We start from the raw sequence: 20,973 nt of genomic DNA on the forward strand, positions 1-20,973 counted from the left end.
TTTAGATGCGCTATTTGAAGAGCACAAAGTTTTCTACAAAGAAAATCTAGCCAAGTACAAAAAAAGGTATAAATCCTAAAGTTGAAACTACTTATTTTACAGACAACTCATAGCAATATTACACTTGTGAGACTAGGGGGAAAGTCAACAGCAGTTATAGTTACTCTATAGGCTAATAGAATGCTCGGTGTCTATGCTCATTGTAGAAACAAAGCTAGATTTCCTAGCAAAGTCTGAAGAAAAAAAAAAACCTTTTTAAAAAAGTAAAAAGGGCCAGGCGAGGTAGATCACATCTGTAATCACTTTGGGAGGCCGAGATGGGAGGATCACTTCAGGTCAGGAGTTCGAGATCAACCTGGCCAACAGGGCAAAACCCTGTCTCTACTAATAATACAAAATTTGCTGGGTATGGTGGCACATGCCTGTAACCTCAGCTACTCAGAAGGCAGAAGCAGGAGAATCGCTTGAACCCGGGAGGTGGAGGTTGCAGTGAGCTGAGATTGTGCCACTGCGCTCCAGCCTGGGTGACAGTGAGACTCTGTCTCAAAGAAAAAAAAGTAGAAAGAATAAAACCATAGCCTTGTTTATAAAAGGTAAAACATATTGGGATAAAAAACACTGAAAACAGTTTTCTTCCAAAGATACACTTAACTGCTAGAAACATCTAGAAGTTGTTGGCATAGTTCTAAGACATTTTAGAGCCCGCTGAAGGGATCTTCGCCTCTTAAGTCATCTTGTCTCCTTTTCTTGACATTCCCAATAGTTTTAAGTTTAAATCTGAGTTCTCTGATAACATCATAATTTTTGTTTCAAAAAAATACTTCCTATGTGTTTCTTATTAAAGAATACAAACTGAGGTTTAAAATTGATGGTATATGTTCAGAATGGCATCAGCGTATAGAATATAAGCTAATATCAAACAAAATTCAAAATTATCAAGATTTAAATATTTCTAAAAGAAAAAAATTAAGATAAAGTATTTTTAAATTATGAAGGTACCTCTTTACCTCTAAATTCAACCTATGCTCTCTAAGACTTTCTTCCTTTCAATGTTATTGCGAAGAATAATATGGTTACAAGTTTTACACACACACACACACACACACACACGCGTGTACAATAAGTCCATTTTCTCTCCCTTTTGGTACAGGAGCTGCCATAAGCTAACTAATTAGGCCTTAGAGCACTACCCATCTGGGTATCCAGAGTTCAAGATTAATGTATTGCCACAGATTTTAAAAGAGAATTGATGGTATGAATATTTTTGCTGGTTGAAATTTATAAAATGTATCAGCTGCCAGGCGTGGTGGCTCACACCTCAGCACTTTGGGAGGCCAAGGCAGGTGGATCACCTGAGGTCAGGAGTTCAAGACCAGCCTGGCCAACATAGCAAAACCCTGTCTCTAGAAAAAGTAAAAAAATTAGCTGGCATGGTGGTACACACCTGTAATCCCAGCTACTCGGGAGGCTGAGGAAGGAGAATTGCTTGAACCCACGAGGCAGAGGTTGCCATGAGCCGAGATCGCACCATTGCACTCCGGCCTGGGCAATAAGACTGAAACTCCATCTCAAAAAAAAAAAAAAACTATCAGCTTCATTTAGACTCTGCATTTTTATTTTAACAAGTAACATTTCTAGGGCTATTAATGAAGGTCCTAACTTACATTTGAAAAAAGAGATTTTATTTTTAAGATCCTCCCTTCACCCCACCTCAAAACCGCAGCCAACTCTGATGTTATCTACGTGATCTTTTTCTAATTGGTCTCTTGCCACACTTGGGAAGGATAGGAGAGATTAAATGAGCAACTCCGAGGAAAAAAACAGAGCAAAGGGACTGAAGGAAAAATCAAGTATCAAGTAAAGATTATACCAGAATGCTACATCACATGGAAGTTTAAGTCTGTAGTGCACACAGGCTCTCAGAAATTTAGTAGTAATAGGATTTCTGGATTTTGACTTTGTAAATTTTTAAATGATTTAATTTCCTACATTATTAATATCTCAGAAAATAAATATATCTGGGAAAATAGGCAACTATCATACCCAACATCATAACAAAGGGTTCTTTAGTTTTTCCATCAGTTTTTTCTCCCTCATTCACTAGCTAAAAACAAGGTACTATCAGACACAAATTCATTTAAGGTGACTTTTTTATTATTAAAATTAGGTAGAAATAAAATAGCCAAACAAGCATAAAACATAAGACATGCCTTGATATTAAACAAAAATACTAACATGCTGTTACTTGCTCTGCTGATTATCACACTAAGGCAATTACATCAGCAGTCTACCTGTAAAAATTTCTTCTTCATTTCATCAAAGATATTTTGTCTGCATCTCCAAAACACATCCTATGGTATATAAGAACAAAATGAATTACAAATTATTTATATAAAATAAAGAGAAAAGACAGTGAAATGAGAACAATTAACCTAAAAACATTTTTGCAATAAAATATTAATTAAAGTATTAGTACATCATCTAGAATTTTATTCATGAATGTGCAAAGTTACTAAAAATCTATGATAAAGAGGTGATAAAGAATAAGATAAATTTGGAAAATAGCCACATTTTAACAAAGAATGATAGCTTAAGAATTGTATGTAAATCAAATGTTGTAAGTCACATAATATTTTGTGTCCAGTAAAGAAATTCTGCAGTAATCTGCACTAAAGGAAACCAAGAGATCTCTTGATTTTGCTAGTCTCTAAATTTAAATTTTTCACATGATAGCTACCCTTAAAACAAGGCTGCTTAACAATATCCTTCACAACTATTTTATTTTAATATATATCTCCTTCTTATGAGTTTAACAATTAAATTACAATTAATACAACAACATATAAAAGGAAATAAAAGTAACCTATAATCAAGAGATCATCTCTTGAAAAACTTTGATTTTACATCACTCTACACTTTTTCTGTACATATTTTGTTTTATTCTCCCTTCTTTACTTAATAAAAAGAAATCAACATATTCTTTTAAAAGGTGCTTTTACTTTGACAATAGAAATATATTTCTGTTATAATAGCAACATACAGTTTTCTGAAAAGCAACTCTAAAATAGCCACCATTGCTCTCATCTCATCTTCTCCATTCTATGCACATATTATATAGAGAGAGTACTTTTAACCAAATAGGACAATTTTATATACCAGTATTTGAAATCTACTTCTTGTCCCTCAATACTCACTTATTTTTCTGTGCCAAAACATTTAGTTTAAAAACTGCAGTGTTCCATTATATAGACAAACCATAATTTAATTAATCTGCTATTAATGGGCATTTAAGCACCTCCAAATACATTGCTTGTTTGTATACTTTTTCCTTAAGATAATTTCTTAAAGAAAGAATTACTAGATCAAAGTATATGTACTCATTTTTAGAATTTTTAATACATGGTGCCTTCAAAAAAAATTGTTGAACTACAACTATCTTTCAACACTCTTCTCCCAACACTGTTCACCCTGCCCTCAAGGAGGTGATGTTGTGCAGTGGTAACTAAACTATAAACAAATCTAAACTATCAGGCATCCACTATCCTTCAGGGTCTTTATGTATCTGTACCATGTACCTGGAATACTTTTTCCTGGATGTCCTCACCTCCTTTGCTCAAGTATCACTGCTGTGGGACTTTAAAACATGTCCACAAATTCTTTGACTTGCCTCCCTACATAAAGTAGGAGTCTAACTTGCCTCCAGCAAAAGTAGGAGGCTAATTCCAGTCCCCTTTAATACAGACCAGCCTTAGTGACTCCCTGTAATACACAGGATGATTTTCAAGGCTGGATTAGAAAAGGTGTAATAACTTCCTCCTGGCCCTCAGATCCTTATTATTAGAACCCAGCCTCCATGCTGTGAGGAAGGAAGCCAAGCAGCCACTGGAAAGACTCTGTGTAGATGTTCCAGCCACATCCCAAATGAGACCTCAGCAGACAACCAGCATCAACCACCTACATGTTGAGTGAGGAAGCTTTCAGATGATTCCAGGCCCAGCCTTTCTGCTGCCCCCAGCTGATGTCTAGCAGAGCAGAAACAAGCTGTTTCAGCCTAACCTTACCCAAACTGCACATCTATGAGAAAAGTCACTAGATCTGGGGGCAGATTGTTATATAGCAAAAGATAATCAGAATAGTTAATTTCTCAATCAAGTCCTTCTCTCACCATCTTATCTAACATTCCAATCCTGTTGGTGCTCCTTATCTCCCAATGTATGAAACAATGATTTTCAAACACTGAACAAGAGGCAACACAGGTAATGACCCCTGTGAAAGCAGAAACAAAAATGGTGAGCCACCTTCTAGGCTGCAGTGCAGGGAGGGAGAACGCAGGTGGAGTCCAGCAATCTCCCTGGGTTACAAGATAGAGTTGGGAGTTCAGGGGGTGGAAAGAGCTACAATTCGCAGGGCAGGATACAGGGCAGAAGAAAGCTGGACTCTGTGCAAACAGCAAGCTCCAAGAGACCTACAGTGCATCCCCCTAGAGTGTTCGGCTGATTTCTCAGCATATGTGTGTAAAGAGAGTGCCTGAGGCAAGGGAAAGAACCACAGGAAAGAATCCCTGGTTCCACAGGAAAAAGAACCACAGGAAAAAATTCCCACCAATCAGAATTTTTTTTTTTGAGAGAGAGAGAGTCTCGCTCTGTTGCCAGGCTGGAGTGCAGTGGTGCGATCTCGGCTCACTGCAACCTCTGCCTGCTGGGTTCAAGCAATTCTCCTGCCTCAGCCTCCCGTGTAGCTGGGACTACAGGCATGTGCCACCACGCCCAGTTAATTTTTGCATTTTTTAGTAGAGATGTGGTTTCACCATGTTGGCCAGGATGGTCTCAATCTCTTGACCTCATGATCTGTTCCGCCTCAGCCTCCCAAAGTGCTGAGATTTCATGCATGCGCCACTGCACTCAGCCGCCCACCAACCAGAATTTTTTAAATCTCGTAATACACAGGGCATCAGATAAGGGTACTCAAGAGGGTACTGTCTTAGTAGTGGGACCAAATTAGACCTAATCTAAAGACTACTCTGGTCCAACCTTAGAAAGCTTAAAAGCAAAACTCAAAAGGATCAAACTGTTTACAAATAAACCATCTGCATCTAAGAACAAAACTCAAGAATATTTGCAGGAATAAAAAACATCCAGGACCCATCAAGGTAAAATTCTCAATGTTTGGCATCCCATTGGAAAAAAATAAGCATGCAAAGAAGCAGGAAACTATGACCCACATGAAGAGAAAAAAAATCAGTATCTAAGATAACAAATAACATGGATGGTATTAACAAATGTAAGCACTGATGAATATGAATGAATGAATGCTTAAGACACAGCACAAGAAACTATTAAAATTAAAACAAAGAGAGGAAAAAGAATGAAAAGAGAAAGAACAGAAAAGCAGGATAATTTTCTTACCAGAAACCATGGAGGCCAGAAGGAAGTGGCACAGTATTTTTCAGGTGCTTACAGAAAATAACCGTCAAACCAGAATCCAATAACCAGCAGAAATGCCCTTCAAAAACGACCCAGGAATTGCTTTAATAATCAAGTGGAACTCAAGACATTCTCAGATGAAGGAAAACTCAAAAGAATTTGCATCCAGTGGCACTACCCTACAGGAAGGAACAGCTAAAGACAGTTCTTTAAACAAAAGAGAAATCATCAAAGAAACCTTAGAACATCAGGAAAAAAGAACACAGAAAGTAAAAATACAGCTAAATGTAATACATTTTCCTTCTCCTCTTGAGTTTTTGTTAAAGACTTGACAGTTGAGGAAAAAACTAAAACATTGTCTAATGTGGTTACAAGTCAAGCAAATATTTAACACAATTATAAATAGAGTAGGGTAAAAATACATAAAGGGAGATAAGGTTTCTACATTTCACTTGAACTAGTAAAATAACACCAGTAGACTGTGATAAGTTGATATACGTTGTGTCATACCTAAAGAAGCCATCAAGAAAGCTATACTAAGGGAAACAAGAAAAATACTACAAATTACTCAAAATAGAATTAGATAAATGTTCAAATAACCCACAGGAAAACAAGAAAAAGACAACAGAGAAAAAAAAAAGAAACAGAAAACAAAAAAATAAAATGTCACACTTAAGCTCTAATATATTAATCATTACATCAAATATAAATGATCTAAATACACCAATTACCAGCATAGAAATTGTTTTGGCTCACAGTTTTGGAGACTAGGAAATCCAGTATCAAGATGCCAGCATCTGGCAAGGGCTTTCCTGCTACATCGTAACATGATGAAAGGCATCACATGGTGCAAGAGCAAAAAGAGGGTGAAAGAGAGGGTAAACTCACTCCCACAATAATGAACCCACTCCTGTGCATTCATGAGGGCAGAGCTCTCATGATCTAAATACCTCTTAAAGGTATTTGACATCTCTCAATACTGTCATAATAGAAACTAGATTTCCACATGAATTTTGAAGATGACAAATATTCAAACCATAGTAAAGTTTGATGCAAATCTTATCAAAATCCCAGCAAGACTTTTTGAAAATTTTGATGATTATCCTGAAACTTACAGGGAAAGGCAAAGGAATCAGAATAACTAAAAGGATATTGAAAAAGAATAAAGTGAGAGGTCTCAGTTTACCTGATTTTAAGATTTAATATACACCAACAGTAATCAAGACCGTGTAGTATTGGTAGAGAGATAAACAGATCAATGTCACAATAGAGACCTACACAAATGTGCACAACTGATTTTTGCCTAGGTACAAAAGCAACTCAGTGGAAGAAAAATAATCTTTCCAAAAATGATGCTAGAACATTTCATTCAGACATCCAGAAGCAAAAGAAAAAAAAAAAATTCTCAACCTAACTCTACATCTTATATTTAAATTAACATAAATATGGACCATAAACATAAACGGAAAACATAAAACTATAAAACCTTTAGGAAAACACATAGGAGAAAATGTTCTCCGAATACAGGCTAGGCAGAATCCTTAGCCTTGACACCAAAATCATAATCCATAAAAGGAAAAATTGATAAATAAGACTTCATCAAAATTTAAAATGTCTACTATGCAAAGATTATTTTAAGGATTAAAGTTACAGACTGGAAGAAAATATTTCAAGCCACATAATCAATAAAGGATTAGTATGTAGAATATATAAAGAACTCTGAAAACCTACAGTAAAAAAGCAAACAATCCAATTAGAATATAGACAAAAATCATGAAAAGACATTTCAATGAAGAGTATAAACAGATGCAAATAAGCACATAAAAAGATGTACAACATACTAACCATTAGATAAATGCAAATTAATACCACAATGAAATATTACCACATAGTTTTCAGAATGGTTAAAGAAAAAAAAATAGTGGCAACATCAAATACTGGCAAAGAAGCAGAGAAACAATCTCTCATGCCTTCCTGTAAAATGGTACAGCTACTCTGGAAAACAGTCCGGTAACTTAAAAAAAAAAAAAAAAAAAAAACTATATATACAACTACCATACAACTTAGAAATTGCACTTTTCAACATTTATCACAGATGAAATAATTATGTTCACACAAAAACAAATACAGGAATGCTTATGGCAGCTTTACTCACAATAGCCCAAAACTGCAAACCCAGATGTTTTTCATCAACTAAATGGTTAAACAGATTACAGTACATCCATACCATGGAAAACTACTAAGCAATAAATAGGAACCAACTATTGATATATGTAACAACCTGAATAAACTTCCAGAGAATTATACTAAATTTTAAAAAACCAACCCCAAAAGACTCTACAACCTATGATTTCGTTTTTACAACACTCTTAACCAAGTATAGAAATGGAGAGGAGATTAGTGATTGCCAGGTATTAAAGAGGGAATAGGGAGTGAAACGGAAGTGAGTGTAGTTACAAAGGGCAACATGAGGGATCCTTGTGGTGAAGAAAATGTTCTATATCTTGACTCCACCACTGTCAATATCTTGGTTCTGATACTGTATTATAGTTTCATAAGGTGTTACCATTAGCGTAGACTGGGTGAAGAATACATGAGATATCTCTGTTTTATTTCTCCAAACTACAAGTAAATGTACAATTATCTCAAATGGAAAGTTAGTTAAAACATTGTCTATTCCACTATTTTTCAACCTCTCCTTCCTGGAGACTGAAAGAGGACTGCCTGTTTAAAACCTTGGAGCTGATGAGAGGAGGGTACTCCTGAGAATGTGCAACCACATGCTGGTCTTCATGCTGATTTGCAGCCCCAATTCACACCATCTGGTGGTAAAAAAAACTCCAAGCCAAGAATTGCTTGGAAAATGGTTCTAAAATAGAGATATTCCCAGGCACCTGGCAGAAACAACCATAAATTCTTCCTGGAAGGAATCACATAAGTGCAACTAATTTCCACAAAAAGTATTTTCATAAGTGTAAGAAAAATGAACCGCTCACATTTTTAAAAAACCACTGTGTGCATACGTAAACATGATACCATTTTAAAGAGAGTCAGCTAAGAATAAAATACAGTAGATAACATCCACAAAAACTTCAATACTGAAACTATCAGTTACATTATAAAATAAATGTTTAACATGCTTCAAGAAATAAAAAAGTGGGTTCAAAATTGAGTCTTGAGCAGAATTCCTAGAAAATAATAGAAATTAAAAACACAAAATTTAACAGCATATTTAAAATATATGAAAAAAGAATTAATGAACTCTATGTAAGAGAACTAAAGACATTTTCTAAACTTCTAGTGACACAGAGATGTAAAACATTAGAGCATTAAGAGACATGAAGGATAGAGTAAGAAGACCTAATATCTATCCTGAAGAGAGAGAATGAAAGCAGAGGGAATATTTAAATAAATAATGGCTTAGAACTTAGAGTTAAGAATCTCAACACATCTCAAGCAGAGTAAATAAAGGAAGAATAATTTATATGTAGTCAGAGAGGGCCAGGCACAGTGGCTCAGGCCTGTAATCCCAGCACTTTGAAAGGCCCAGGTGGGCGGATTACCTGAGGTCAGGAGTTCAAGACCAGCATGGCCAACATGGTGAAACCCCGTCTCTACCAAAAATACAAAATTAGCTGGGTGTGGTGGCACACACTGTAATCCCAAATACTTGGGAGGCTGAGGCAGGAGAATCACTTGAACCCTAGAGACAGAGGTTGCAGTGAGCCAAGATGGCACCACTGTACTCCAGCCTGGGCAACAGAGTGAAACTTCATCTCAAAAAATAAAAGCAAAAATTAAAAATTAAAAAAAAAATGCAGTCAGAGAGAAACAACAGATTACCTTAAAAGAAACAACTAGACTAACGCCTAATTTGTCAATAGGAAAAAATGTGGGTCATAAGACTGGAGCATGATATTTTCATTGTTGTGAGAGAAAATAACTGTTATCCCAGAAAGCTACAAACAGCAAAAATATCTATCAGGAATGTAAAAACAGAGATTTCTGTCACCAATAGATTATCATTAAAGAAACTCCTTAAAAAATGTATTACAGGAAAAAAGAAAGTGACCCCAGAAGAAAGGTGATGAATCCTGACCTAGCCACCCAGCCTGATGACAGTGAAGCATGCCTGATTTCTATTAAATTACCATAGTGCCATCTTCATCTAGTACTATAATCAAGTTCATCACCATGACAACTTTCTAGAAGAACCAACACCAACTCAGGGGAACACAATGCCTAAACAATTAGCTCATATATGCCATCTAATCAGGCACAGACAGACTTTGCTTATCTGATATGAAACAAATTGTTCATGGGTTTCAGCTCTAAAAACACCTATCACTTTCCCTCTCCTGAGCCTTGAGTCTTATCCTGACCACCAACCCTTTGTTATTGGATCTAGTTCCCAGCTTAATAGTAAAATTGTTACTCAGTGTTCAATCTTTGGTCACGAAGCTTTTATTTTCTCTTTAACAAAGGAGATAGGAGAGAAATGAATAGCTACAAAGATTAACTCAAAATAGATAAAGACCTATATGTAAGAGCTAGAACTATAAAAACTCTTAGAAGAAAAGAAATGTGAAAAGTTTCATGACGTTGGATTTGGCAATGATTTCTTGGACATGATACCAAGACACAGGCAGCGAAAGAAAAATAAATAACTTGGACTTCATCAAAATTAAAACTTTTGTACATCAAAGGGCAGTATCAGAGTAAAAAGACAACTCAGAATGGGAGAAAATATTTGCAAACCATGTATCTTATAAGAGATTAATATCCCAAATATACAATGAATTCTTATAACCTAACAACAGGAAAACCCAAACACCCTGATTAAAAAATGGACAAAGAACTTAAACATTTCTCCAAAGAATATGTAAAAACAAACAACAAGCACATAAAAACATGGTTAACATCAGCAATCATCAGGGAAATGCAAATCAGAAATCACAAAGAGTAACGACTTCACATTCATTATAGGATGGCCACTGAAATGAAAAAGAGAGAGATAAGGAAAATAAATAACAAGTGTTGGTAAGGATATGGGGAAACTGGAACTCTGGTAGGAATGTAAAATGGCGCAGCCACTGTGGAAAACAGTTTGGTGGTTACTCACAAAATTAAACATAGTATTACCATAAGATCCAGCAGTGTTTCAACAAGCAACTACTAACATACATGAAACGCCTGAAAAAAACAGAAAGTCTCAGCAAATAAATAACAGATAAAACTGAAATGAAAACTAATTAGGTGGGCTCAATAGCAGAATGAAGATGACAAAAGAATCAGTGAACTGTAGATAAAAATAATGGAAATTACCCAGTTTGAACAATAAAGAAAAAAAAAAAGACCCTAAAACAATGATCAGTGGCAAGCACCTGCATGACTGTAACAAAAGATCTAACATTCATGTCATTCAAATCCGGGAAGAAAAGAAGAAAGAGGGCAAGTTTAAAAAGTACTCAAAGAAACAACTGCTGAAAACTTCCCAAATTTGGCAAAAGACATTAACCTACATACTCAAGAAGTTGACCAAACCCCAAATAAGGTAAACCTAAAGAAATCCATCTCAAGATGCATCATAATCAAATCCTTTAAGAACTAAAGACAGAGAAAGATTTTTTCAAGTATTTAGGGAAAAACCCATCTTAACTATAAGGGTAAAACAATTCAAATGACAGCAGATTTCTCTGATCTCATCACAACAGAGGCAGAAGGAAGTGGCACAACACTTCAAGGGCTGAAAGAAGAGCTGTCAACCCAGAATTACACATCCAGTGAAAATATCCTTCAGGAATCACAGAGAAATCAAGACATTCTCAGATGAAGAAAAACGAAGAGATTTGATGCCAGCAGACCTAACCTAAAAGAAAATGGTTAAGGAAAGTTATCTAAATAGAAATAAAAATGCTAAAAATCTACTTTACATTAAAAATAAAATATGATTATTATATTCTATGATAATGTATAAATATGATATACACACATACACAGTTTCAAAAAGGAATGAAATCCTGATACAATTCCACAACACGAAAAAACCCTAAGGACATGCTAAGTGAAATAAGCCAGTCACAAAAGGACAAATACTATATGAGATACCTACACTAGTCAAATTCATAGAGATAGAAAGTAGAATGGTGGTTGCCAGAGGTTAGGAGCAGGGAGGAATGGCAAGTTGTTTAATAGGTACATGGCTTCAGTTTTGTAAGACGAAAAGAGTTCTGTGGATAGATGATGGTGATGGTAGTACAACAATAAGAATGTACTTAGTACCACAGAACTGTACATACTTAAAGACGGTTAAGATGGTAAATTTTATGTTATGTGTATTTTACAATTTTTAAAAAATAAATTTTTAAAAAATAAATATCTTAACTCCATAAATTTGTGGAAGAAGCAATACTGCCAGCAGACTAGGTTTCCAACATGTCTACATTACAAACACATACTATATATAGGCATATTATAAATATGTATAAATATATAGAAGCATAAATAAATTCCTACATTTTTCTTGTAATAAAAAATTTTAACTGTTTATTAAAGAAATTAATATAATTTGAGTGGATATATCCATACATATATAGAGAGAAATAGATATAAAATAAATACAGCTCTTACTCATATATGTGTTTGTGTGCATATTTTCTAGCTCCTTTCACTGAAAGGACTAGAAGCAATGATATCACTATAACAGTAGTACAATTAGAACCCAGATCTCAATTTCTAAGTATCATTCTTCAGAAAAAGAACCTAGAGGTCTTTGCAGAAATGGCTAATCTTAGAATTAGGGCTGAGAAATTACAAGAATTTGGGATATCTTGTACTGCCAGAAAACAAGCACTCGAAGAATGGCATGTGTATGTTAAGAGGTCATAAAAAATCAGGTGAAAGGGTTCTCACTGGCCAAATGTGGAAAAATTTAAACACTAAAATAAATAAATGATTTATTCAATGTAAAAGTTAACGTTAAAAAGATAGTTACACAGCATAAGAAATAATCAAATAACAAAGAATGTATTTGTAGGTATTCTGAAAATTTAAATAAACATGTCCTATTTGCTAAATAATACTAAAATACTGACAGTGGACAGTAAAGATTAAAGAACAGTTATAATTGGCTTATTACTCAAGGATCCCTTCAAAAAATTTACTTTCAGTATTAAAATTCACTTTGCTTACTTAAAATCTAAAATGTTAGCTATAGAAGCTAAGTGGCAGAAAGCTGTGTTCTTAAATTAAATATGACAAGTCTGATCATATTTTTTAAAAATCTGACTTTTTACTCAGTGTATTTCGATTTAGGAATAAATGTAAATAAAAGAGAACTAAAAGTAAAAACATCAAATTTGACATTAATCAAGTTATAATTTTTTAGCGTTTTCTCAATTTCTAAGTTTTTGAGCATCAAATTGCTTTTCTATTTTTGTGATTTCATGTTTTGAATGCTTCCATTTTAAAGTGAATGAAAACTGAAGCTAAAGTACGTTATTAAAATATACCACATTTCCCATGACTCGTCAATTTAAAAATCAAATCTCAACATTTCTAAATAATCAAGCCTTTCTAATAAACATCTCTAGAAATCACTATATCAGAAAATAATGCAAACTATACTAACATAAAAATTCAAGACTTTCTTAGTATCCACTTTATCTTCAACTCCATTCCCACTAGTATCCCTCTACAATTTCCCCTAAATGGCTCAGTCTTCTTAGCCCTAAGTGGGTGGGAGGTGGGTAGATGATGAGAGATTACTTAAGGGGTACAATATATGCTACTCAGGCAATGGATACCCTAAAATACCTGCCTTCACCACTACAATCTATGCACGTAATAAAATTACACTTGTAGGCTGGGTGTGGTGGCTCATGCCTGTAATCTCAATAATCTGGGAGGCCAAGGTGGGAGGATCACTTGAGCCCAAGAGTTCGAGACCAGCCTGGGCAACATGGCGAGACTCTATGTCTAATAAAGAAAAAAAAATTATACTTGTAGCCCATACATTTATACAAATTAAAAAAAGAGAAAAGTCTTCTTAGCCTCAGCTTTTCTACCACTGTCAAATTATATCCAGAATATCTAGCTGTAGGTTCAAATTTCTCAAAAAATTTTATTTTCTTTATCTAGGATTTATATCAGTTTTTCTAAAAATGTGTAATTTATTTCCTCTTGCTTATATACTCAAGGAAAATAAACATGTCAAAGGATGTGAGGAGACTTGTCAGGAATACACAAACACTTCAGAAAATCATAAAGACACAACAAGAACATGAAAAAAACCCACAATGTATATAAGAAGATAAGTAGATTCTTACGCATAATTCTGCTTAGCTAAGAAATGAAAACAGCTATTTTACAATGTTTACTAGTAAAAACAAATCACAGAATTAGAAAATCTAAGTTCTACACAGAATTCTGTAAGCAAAATACATTCACTCAGAAAAATAATTTCATAATGTGTTATAGCTGAAGCTTTTGGAAGCATAAAGTGTGCTTTAAAAAATTCTAATTTCTAGAAACTGATTTTGAAACAGAAAATTTTGTAATCTCACTTTAAGTTGTGAATTTTTTAGTGCAATAAGGGCTTTTACTACTGAAATGAAGTTTGATGATAATCACACTCTGTTTTAATTTGCTTCCTAAATTCAAATCCTCCTGTGTGTGTTTTCCTCAAAAAAAAAAAAAAAAAGACTTTGTACCTGTTCTAAAAGCCTAAAGCAGTAAAGAAATTATAAGTAGATTTGCTTTATTATTCTAGTTAAATACAAATTCTGTGATAAAGTAATCTGTTTTAGCACGTGTTGTTCAATGTATCATGGTATGAATTTTCTGAATTTAAATTAATAAACATGTTATAAATTACATGTCACTATATGACATTTGTTTCTAAATTATATACCATAAAAACACTCAAGTAATAAAACATAACTAGGCTGACTTGGATAAAGTATACTTTTAAAATTTTGTAAAAATACTTATTTTCATACCTGCCCACTGTGCTCTAGTATTAGGGTGTCCCTCAGGTAAATGCATTCCATTTTATTCTAAAACAGTCATGAAATAAGCTCCCAGAACCCCACAGTATTAAAATTAGAAAATAAATACAACTCTTTTGATCCTATGTAACTTATTTTTAGTTGTTGCAACAAATTACATCAAGTACTCATTCAATTAATAGGAAACTAAAAATGCAGTTTCAGAACTTAAAAAGAATAGTTTACAATCCATTTAACTATGATTGACCTATTTTGACAATTAAAAACCAACCAACCAGATGGCTCATCACACTCAACATAGAACTGTATTCAAAGTTGGATGGGGCTGAGTGTGGTGGCCCACACCTATAATCCCAGCACTTTGGGAGGCCAAGGCAGCCGAATCACCTGAGGTCAGGAGTTCGAGACCACCCTAGCCAACATGGTGCAACCCCATCTCTACTAAAAAATACAAAAATTAGCTGGGCGTGGTAGCACATGCCTGTAATTCCAGCTACTCAGGAGGCTGGGGCAGGAGAATCGCCTGAATCTGGGAGGCGGAGGCTGCAGTGAGCGGAGATCGTGTCACTATACTAAAGCTTGGGCGACAGAGCGGGACTCCGTCTCAAAAAATAGATTAAGATAAGATAAAATAAAATAAAAGTTGGATGGACCTTTGAACATCAGATGAGACTCCTTATTTTACAGATGAAGAAAAAGAAATTGGGAAACCTTAAGTGACTTGCCCAACATCACATTTGAACACGGGTCTTTCTAAATAACAGAGGCCTTCTGATGACTGTAAAATGCTGACATGTTTGTAGCACTAAAATTGTGATGTATTACTTTTCCTCTCACTTTTATCCTAATATTCTTCCCACTCTGCCTTGCTTCTTTTAATAATAGAATTGGCCATGGGTAACTCACTAATAATATACTGTAGGTATCTAAACTTAGAAACCAAAACTATTCTCAGGAGGCGAAATAAAACATCCTTTACTATTTCTGTTATCTTTACTTTTGATTACAGCTAAGATTTCCTCTGTGAGTAGGCTGTTGTTGAGAAGCAGTGACTCAGCTTGTGAAATTACTGACTTGTTTATAGGTTATGAACATTCTACTCATTATTACTAAATCAAGGGAGCTTGTTTATATTATCTGTTACCATGCATTTTATTTAAAAGCATGGATAATTCTTAGAATATTAAATTGTTTTAATACTTTAAACATGAAATTATACATCTAAAAAAATGTTAATGCTACTTAACACTTTTTAAAGATTATTTCCTATTAGAGTGACCTATGGTACAAGAACAATGGACTGCAAAGTCAAAAGATCTAGACTAGACTCCTTAAGTCAAAGTGGCTACTTTTCATCTAGCTGTGTAATCCTACACAAATCATTTAACTTATCTCTCACTCTCAGGGTCCTAAAAGTAAATATATCCTCTGCTCAGTGGTAGGCTGGGCAGGAGAATCACTTGAACCCAGGAAGCGGAGGTTGTGGTGAGCGGAGATTGCACCATTGCACTCCAGCCTGGGCAACAAGAGCGAAACTCCGTATCAAAAATAAATAAATAAATAAATAAATAAATAAGAAAAGAAAAGAAACAAAATATATCCTCCACTCAGTTTTTCCTTTTTTTTTTTTCCCCCTTCTGTCGAACAGGTTGGAGTGCAGTGGCGCGATCTTGGCTCACTGCAGCCTACACCTCCCGGGTTCAAGCAATTCTGTCTCAGCCTCCCAAGTACAGGCGTGTCCTACCACTCCCAGATAATTTTTGTATTTTTAGTCGAGATGGGGTTTTGCCATGTTGGCCAAGCTGGTCTCGAACTTCTGACCTCAAATGATTCGCCTGCCTCAGCCTCCCAAAGTGCTGGGATTACAGGTGTGAGCCACGGTGCCCGGCCATCCACATAGTTTTTCTATCAAAGGGGAGAACTTCTTGAAAATGCTCTATAAATTATAGTAACACCATACAAAAATAAGGTATTATTATAGAACTCTCAGTTACTACCCTTGAGGAACATCTGCAAAGATCTTTTGTTTTCTGACCGGCCTTCTCACAAGGTTTCAAAACCTGCATGGAAAGAAAAACTATGTAGATACAGAATTTAGAGACAAAATTTATACCTTATGTGGTCTTACTCATTCATTTAACAAATGAAAGAATAAAACAAAGACCAGAAAGGTTAAGCAACTAAGGTAAAACCAAACCACTGAGTTTTCTGATTCCCAAACTACTGTCCTTTCCACCAGGTCAGTTACTATGTAAATCCCTTTCTCAAAAAACCTACCAAAATTATAACTAGCATCATGCTAACATTATTATCGGTTTTTCCTATATAAATCACAAACTCTTTGATGATACTCTTTTTATTCCTCTCCCTCCTATCAGTGCCTAGCAAAACCTTAAATATGTAATACATAAATAAAGGACACTGGATTAAGCTTAATAAAAACCAGTATTAAGCACATGAAAAGATGCTCTACGTTATCAGTCATTAGGAAAATGCAAACTAAAAGCACAAACAGATACCACCACTACACACTTATTAAAATGGTTAAAAAAAAATAAACTTAAAAAAAAAACCTGACATTGCCAAGTAATAACAAAGATGCAGAACAACCAGAATTCTCAGACATTGCTGTCTAGAATGCACAAACGTTACAGCCATTTCAGAAGAAAGTTTGGCAGTTTTAAAAAGTTAAACATACACTTACCGTATGAAGACATATGTCCACCCAAAAACTTGTATACAAATATTTATAGTAGCTTTATTCAGAATCAACAAAAACTGGAAACAACCCAAATGTTTATCAGCTGGTAAATGGATAAACAAATTGTGGCATTCAGCAATAAAAAGGAATAGACTACTGATAGAATCAACAACATAAATGAATCTCAAATGCTTTATGCTAGATGAAAAAATTCCTACCCAAAACGCTACCATACTTTATGATTCCATGTACACGACATTCTGGAAAAGGTAAAACATGAGGTCAGAAAACAGATCAGTGGTTACCAGAGCCTGGAGGAAAGGGAAGGGAACTGATTACAAGAGACAACAGAGAACTTTTTCGAGGTGATGAAGAGACAACGGAGAACTTTTCTGAGATGATGGATATATTCTATATTTTGACTATGGTAGTGGTTGTACAACTGTGTAAGTTTCTCAAAACTTATAAAACGGTATACTTCAAAAGGATGAATTTTTCTATATATAAATAATACCTCAGTAATACTGATTAAAAAAAAAAAATCTCACTTATGCCCTTTCATTACCTGAGACCCTAAGTAACTTATTGAGTTTCTATGGCCTTTATAGTTTTTCTTACCGAGAAAATGGAGGGGCTATAACATTAGTATTTAACCGTCACCAGTGGAGCATGTCCAGGTTCTTGGCGTTTTGAACAAATAATTGGACAAAATGCACTAACAAAGCAAGGAAAAGAATGAAACAAGAGCAGAGATGTACTGAAAACCAAAGTATACTCCAAAGGGTGGGAACCGCACCAGCAACAGCTCAAGGGCCTGGATACAGAATCTTTTTGGGTCCAAATACCCACTAAAGGTTTCCCATTGGTCACTTGGTATTCACCTCAGGTAAATGAAGTGGTGCCCAATAAGAGGCTGAAGTGAAGCTACAAAGGCCACTCTCCTATGCAAACATCTGATTGGTTGTGGAAAGCAACCAATCAGAGGCTGAAGTGAAGTTACAAAGTCACACTTCTATGCAAACGAAGATTTGGCCTGCAATCAGTCTGTGCGCCAACAACCAACCAGAGACTGAAGTGAAGTTACAAAGTTACACGCCTTTGCAAACGTCTGATTAGTTGCTTTCTGCAACCAACCAGAGGTACTTTCAATTTTCCCTCTGCCACGCAGAAAAGGTAGGGATCCGAAAAGGGAGTAGCCTCCGGCTCTTTTGTTACTTAAGCATGGAAAGTGAGGGTTTTCCTTTCAATTTAGTTCTAAGAAGTCAGCGTGAAATGGCCTTAAGTTCCCTGAGTCCAGATTCTATTCTCCTGCCTCATAACTACTGCCTCCCTTCCAGTGTTAAAATCATATTACTCAACTGTAGAAACATTTTTGTATCCTGTCTACTTTTCCTAGAACTCTTAAAATTACATTTGTGTTGTGTTAATGGTAAATAACTAAAGGTAAATATTTCAAGACATATGAATTTAAAATGTCAAAATTAAAGCAATATTTCTCAGATATATTTTAATAAGGTGTGGTTGTTAAACATAATTTTTCACCAATTCTCTTATTATCACAAAGTACTATAAATAGACATAAAATAATAGATTATATAAACTGGTGTAAACTTAAAGGCAATACAAGTAAAATATCTAAACACATAAAAGGACAGACACTATAAAATGAAGGAAATGTATATAAATTCATTGATAGCTTATTTATATTTACGAAAGCAACATGCTGCATCTTTCTGGAGATGAGTCATACAAAAATTCTACTTATTAATGCAACCTGGAACTAGGTTTATAATCCAGAGCTTCTCTTGATTAAATATTTTGTTTTTATTAAATATTATTTGGAGCACTGTGGATATCCTTAGTAAGATTCCATTAATTCTCAAATTAAAGACATTACTTATGTTGTTCTCACTGCACTGTGACTGCCACCAACAGTCATCACTGCCTAGCACGGTGTCACTTTTAGCTTGCAGAGCTTCAGCCAAGAGGAGAAGTAAATAGGGAGTTCTCTACGCTACAGTTCCTACCAAGCCAAATGCCCACAAAAAAGCCAGTGGTAAAGCACACAGGAAGTAACTAGCTACAAAAGCCACTCACAAGAATATGTTGCATACTAGAAAGGTTAAGAAACCACATCATTATAAGCCTTGTACTGTGGCTCTCAGTGAAAATCAGAAGTTATCAAATGTACACTGAACTTCTCACTTGCAAATTTCCCTTCCAGCATCAGCTGTGAGAACTTCAAAACAGATCTACACTCCCAGAGTGCAGCCTCTGATACTTTTCTAAAGGCAAATGAGGCCTACCTGGCTAGCCTATTTGAAGACACCCACCTTTGTGTTATCCATATCAAATATGTAACAATTATGCCTAAGGACATCCTGCCAAAAAGTCTCGTATGTAGAAAATATGCTAAAATGTATTATGAAAGGAAATTTTTATTCTTAAAAAACAAAAAAGTACCTAATTATGAGATTGCAAATGGGGAAATAAATGGATGAGAGAATAAGGTATTAGCAAGTTTTTCCCCCACTTTGATTTGTATGCAAATTTTTGGTATTAATGTTGGGGACAAAAAACATTCAAGCAAGTAAAAAATGTTTACATGAACAAGTTTCAGCAACTAAATTTTATAATCATTGTAAACAAATCTGTTGACTTTTTCTGGGGAAAAAAATGTGTTTTGCCCCCTAATGTCTACACAATAAAAATATAAACTCTGGGCACACAAAGCCTTTGGAATTTTTAGACACAACCTGCCAGAACCAGGTGTCCCATGCGTCTACACTAAATTTTTTGCCACTTCCTAAAATGCACGACAAACTTTCTTGTTTTGAACACTATTCCTCCTTCTCTACATAATAATCAAGTCAGCCTTTGTGATTACTTTCTCACAGAATCCCCTAGAGAAAGCCAGCTGCTCCCCGCTCTATGGTCCCACTTTATTTCCACATTATATATTTGTCTGGTCACCTGTTTGTCTCTTCCATTAGCCTAGACTAGGATCTAGAACTAGGCCAGATTCCTTATTCATCTTTGAATATCTCTGTAGTAGTTCTTGTTAGCTACTAACTCAATGTTTAACTGAATGAATTCTATAAAATCAGGAGCCATGGAAATCTACACTAAAAATAATGAAAGTGTATTCATTATTAAATACAAATAAGTATTTAAAACAAGAAAGGTATTTGTAGTAAACTAGAATGCTTTGGTTGTACTAAAAATTTTCACAGAGTTTGTAAATGAGGTTCATTATTTTCCTGAAGTTAAACCTATAATCTTACCAAAGGTATTGGATTCACATCTTTATATAGAAAGATTTAAGTTCTAGACCTTTTTCTGAATTATGTCACTTAGCCTTTCTTTAATTTTTCTCTACTAGAAAGCCACTTTATTTAATATAAGCATATTACACTAATATTTGAAAATTATTAGTATAGAAGCAGTCCACTACACAGCATCAAATCTAAGGCATCATCATAGTACCACTGATAGGGACAGTCTCTTCTATCCATGTCAACTAGTTCTACACCAGAGCTACAGAAAATCAGAATTATCAAACACATCAAGTTCTCTCAGAAACTTTGTCTTAATATGGATCCTGCTTTAAAATTTCGCACTGAATCCTACTAAACAAGAAATGTGTTAATCTAGTGAATTATTTTGACAACCACCTATATAAACCAAACTAATTTTTCTCAGAAGCTCATTAGCTTAACTCAAAATTTCTTTTACTTTTAGTACTTTCACTTTGTTATGTGTTCCAATTTTCAAAGCTGTAACAGTAGGTCTTACTTGATCATATAAGAGAACCTGTCAAATCTAACAATAATTTAGGATT

General features: G+C 34.8%; 1 protein-coding gene across 3 annotated transcripts in view; it reads right to left on the reverse strand.

Annotated features, from left to right (window-relative positions):
* The window catches only part of USP47 (ubiquitin specific peptidase 47), a 123,346-nt gene that overhangs the window by 89,089 nt on the left and 13,284 nt on the right, over positions 1–20,973 (reverse strand). The window contains exon 2 of one of the 3 annotated variants that reach the window (XM_025357023.1): positions 2,292–2,351. The exons of the other annotated variants lie outside the window; for them this stretch is intronic. Within the exon in view, the coding sequence (XP_025212808.1) occupies positions 2,292–2,351 (60 nt within the window). The remainder of the gene's footprint in view (positions 1–2,291; positions 2,352–20,973) is intronic. 3 annotated transcript variants of the gene reach the window in all.

Source organism: Theropithecus gelada, chromosome 14 (assembly GCF_003255815.1).
Source record: "Theropithecus gelada isolate Dixy chromosome 14, Tgel_1.0, whole genome shotgun sequence".
NCBI classification, from domain to species: Eukaryota; Metazoa; Chordata; class Mammalia; order Primates; family Cercopithecidae; genus Theropithecus; species Theropithecus gelada.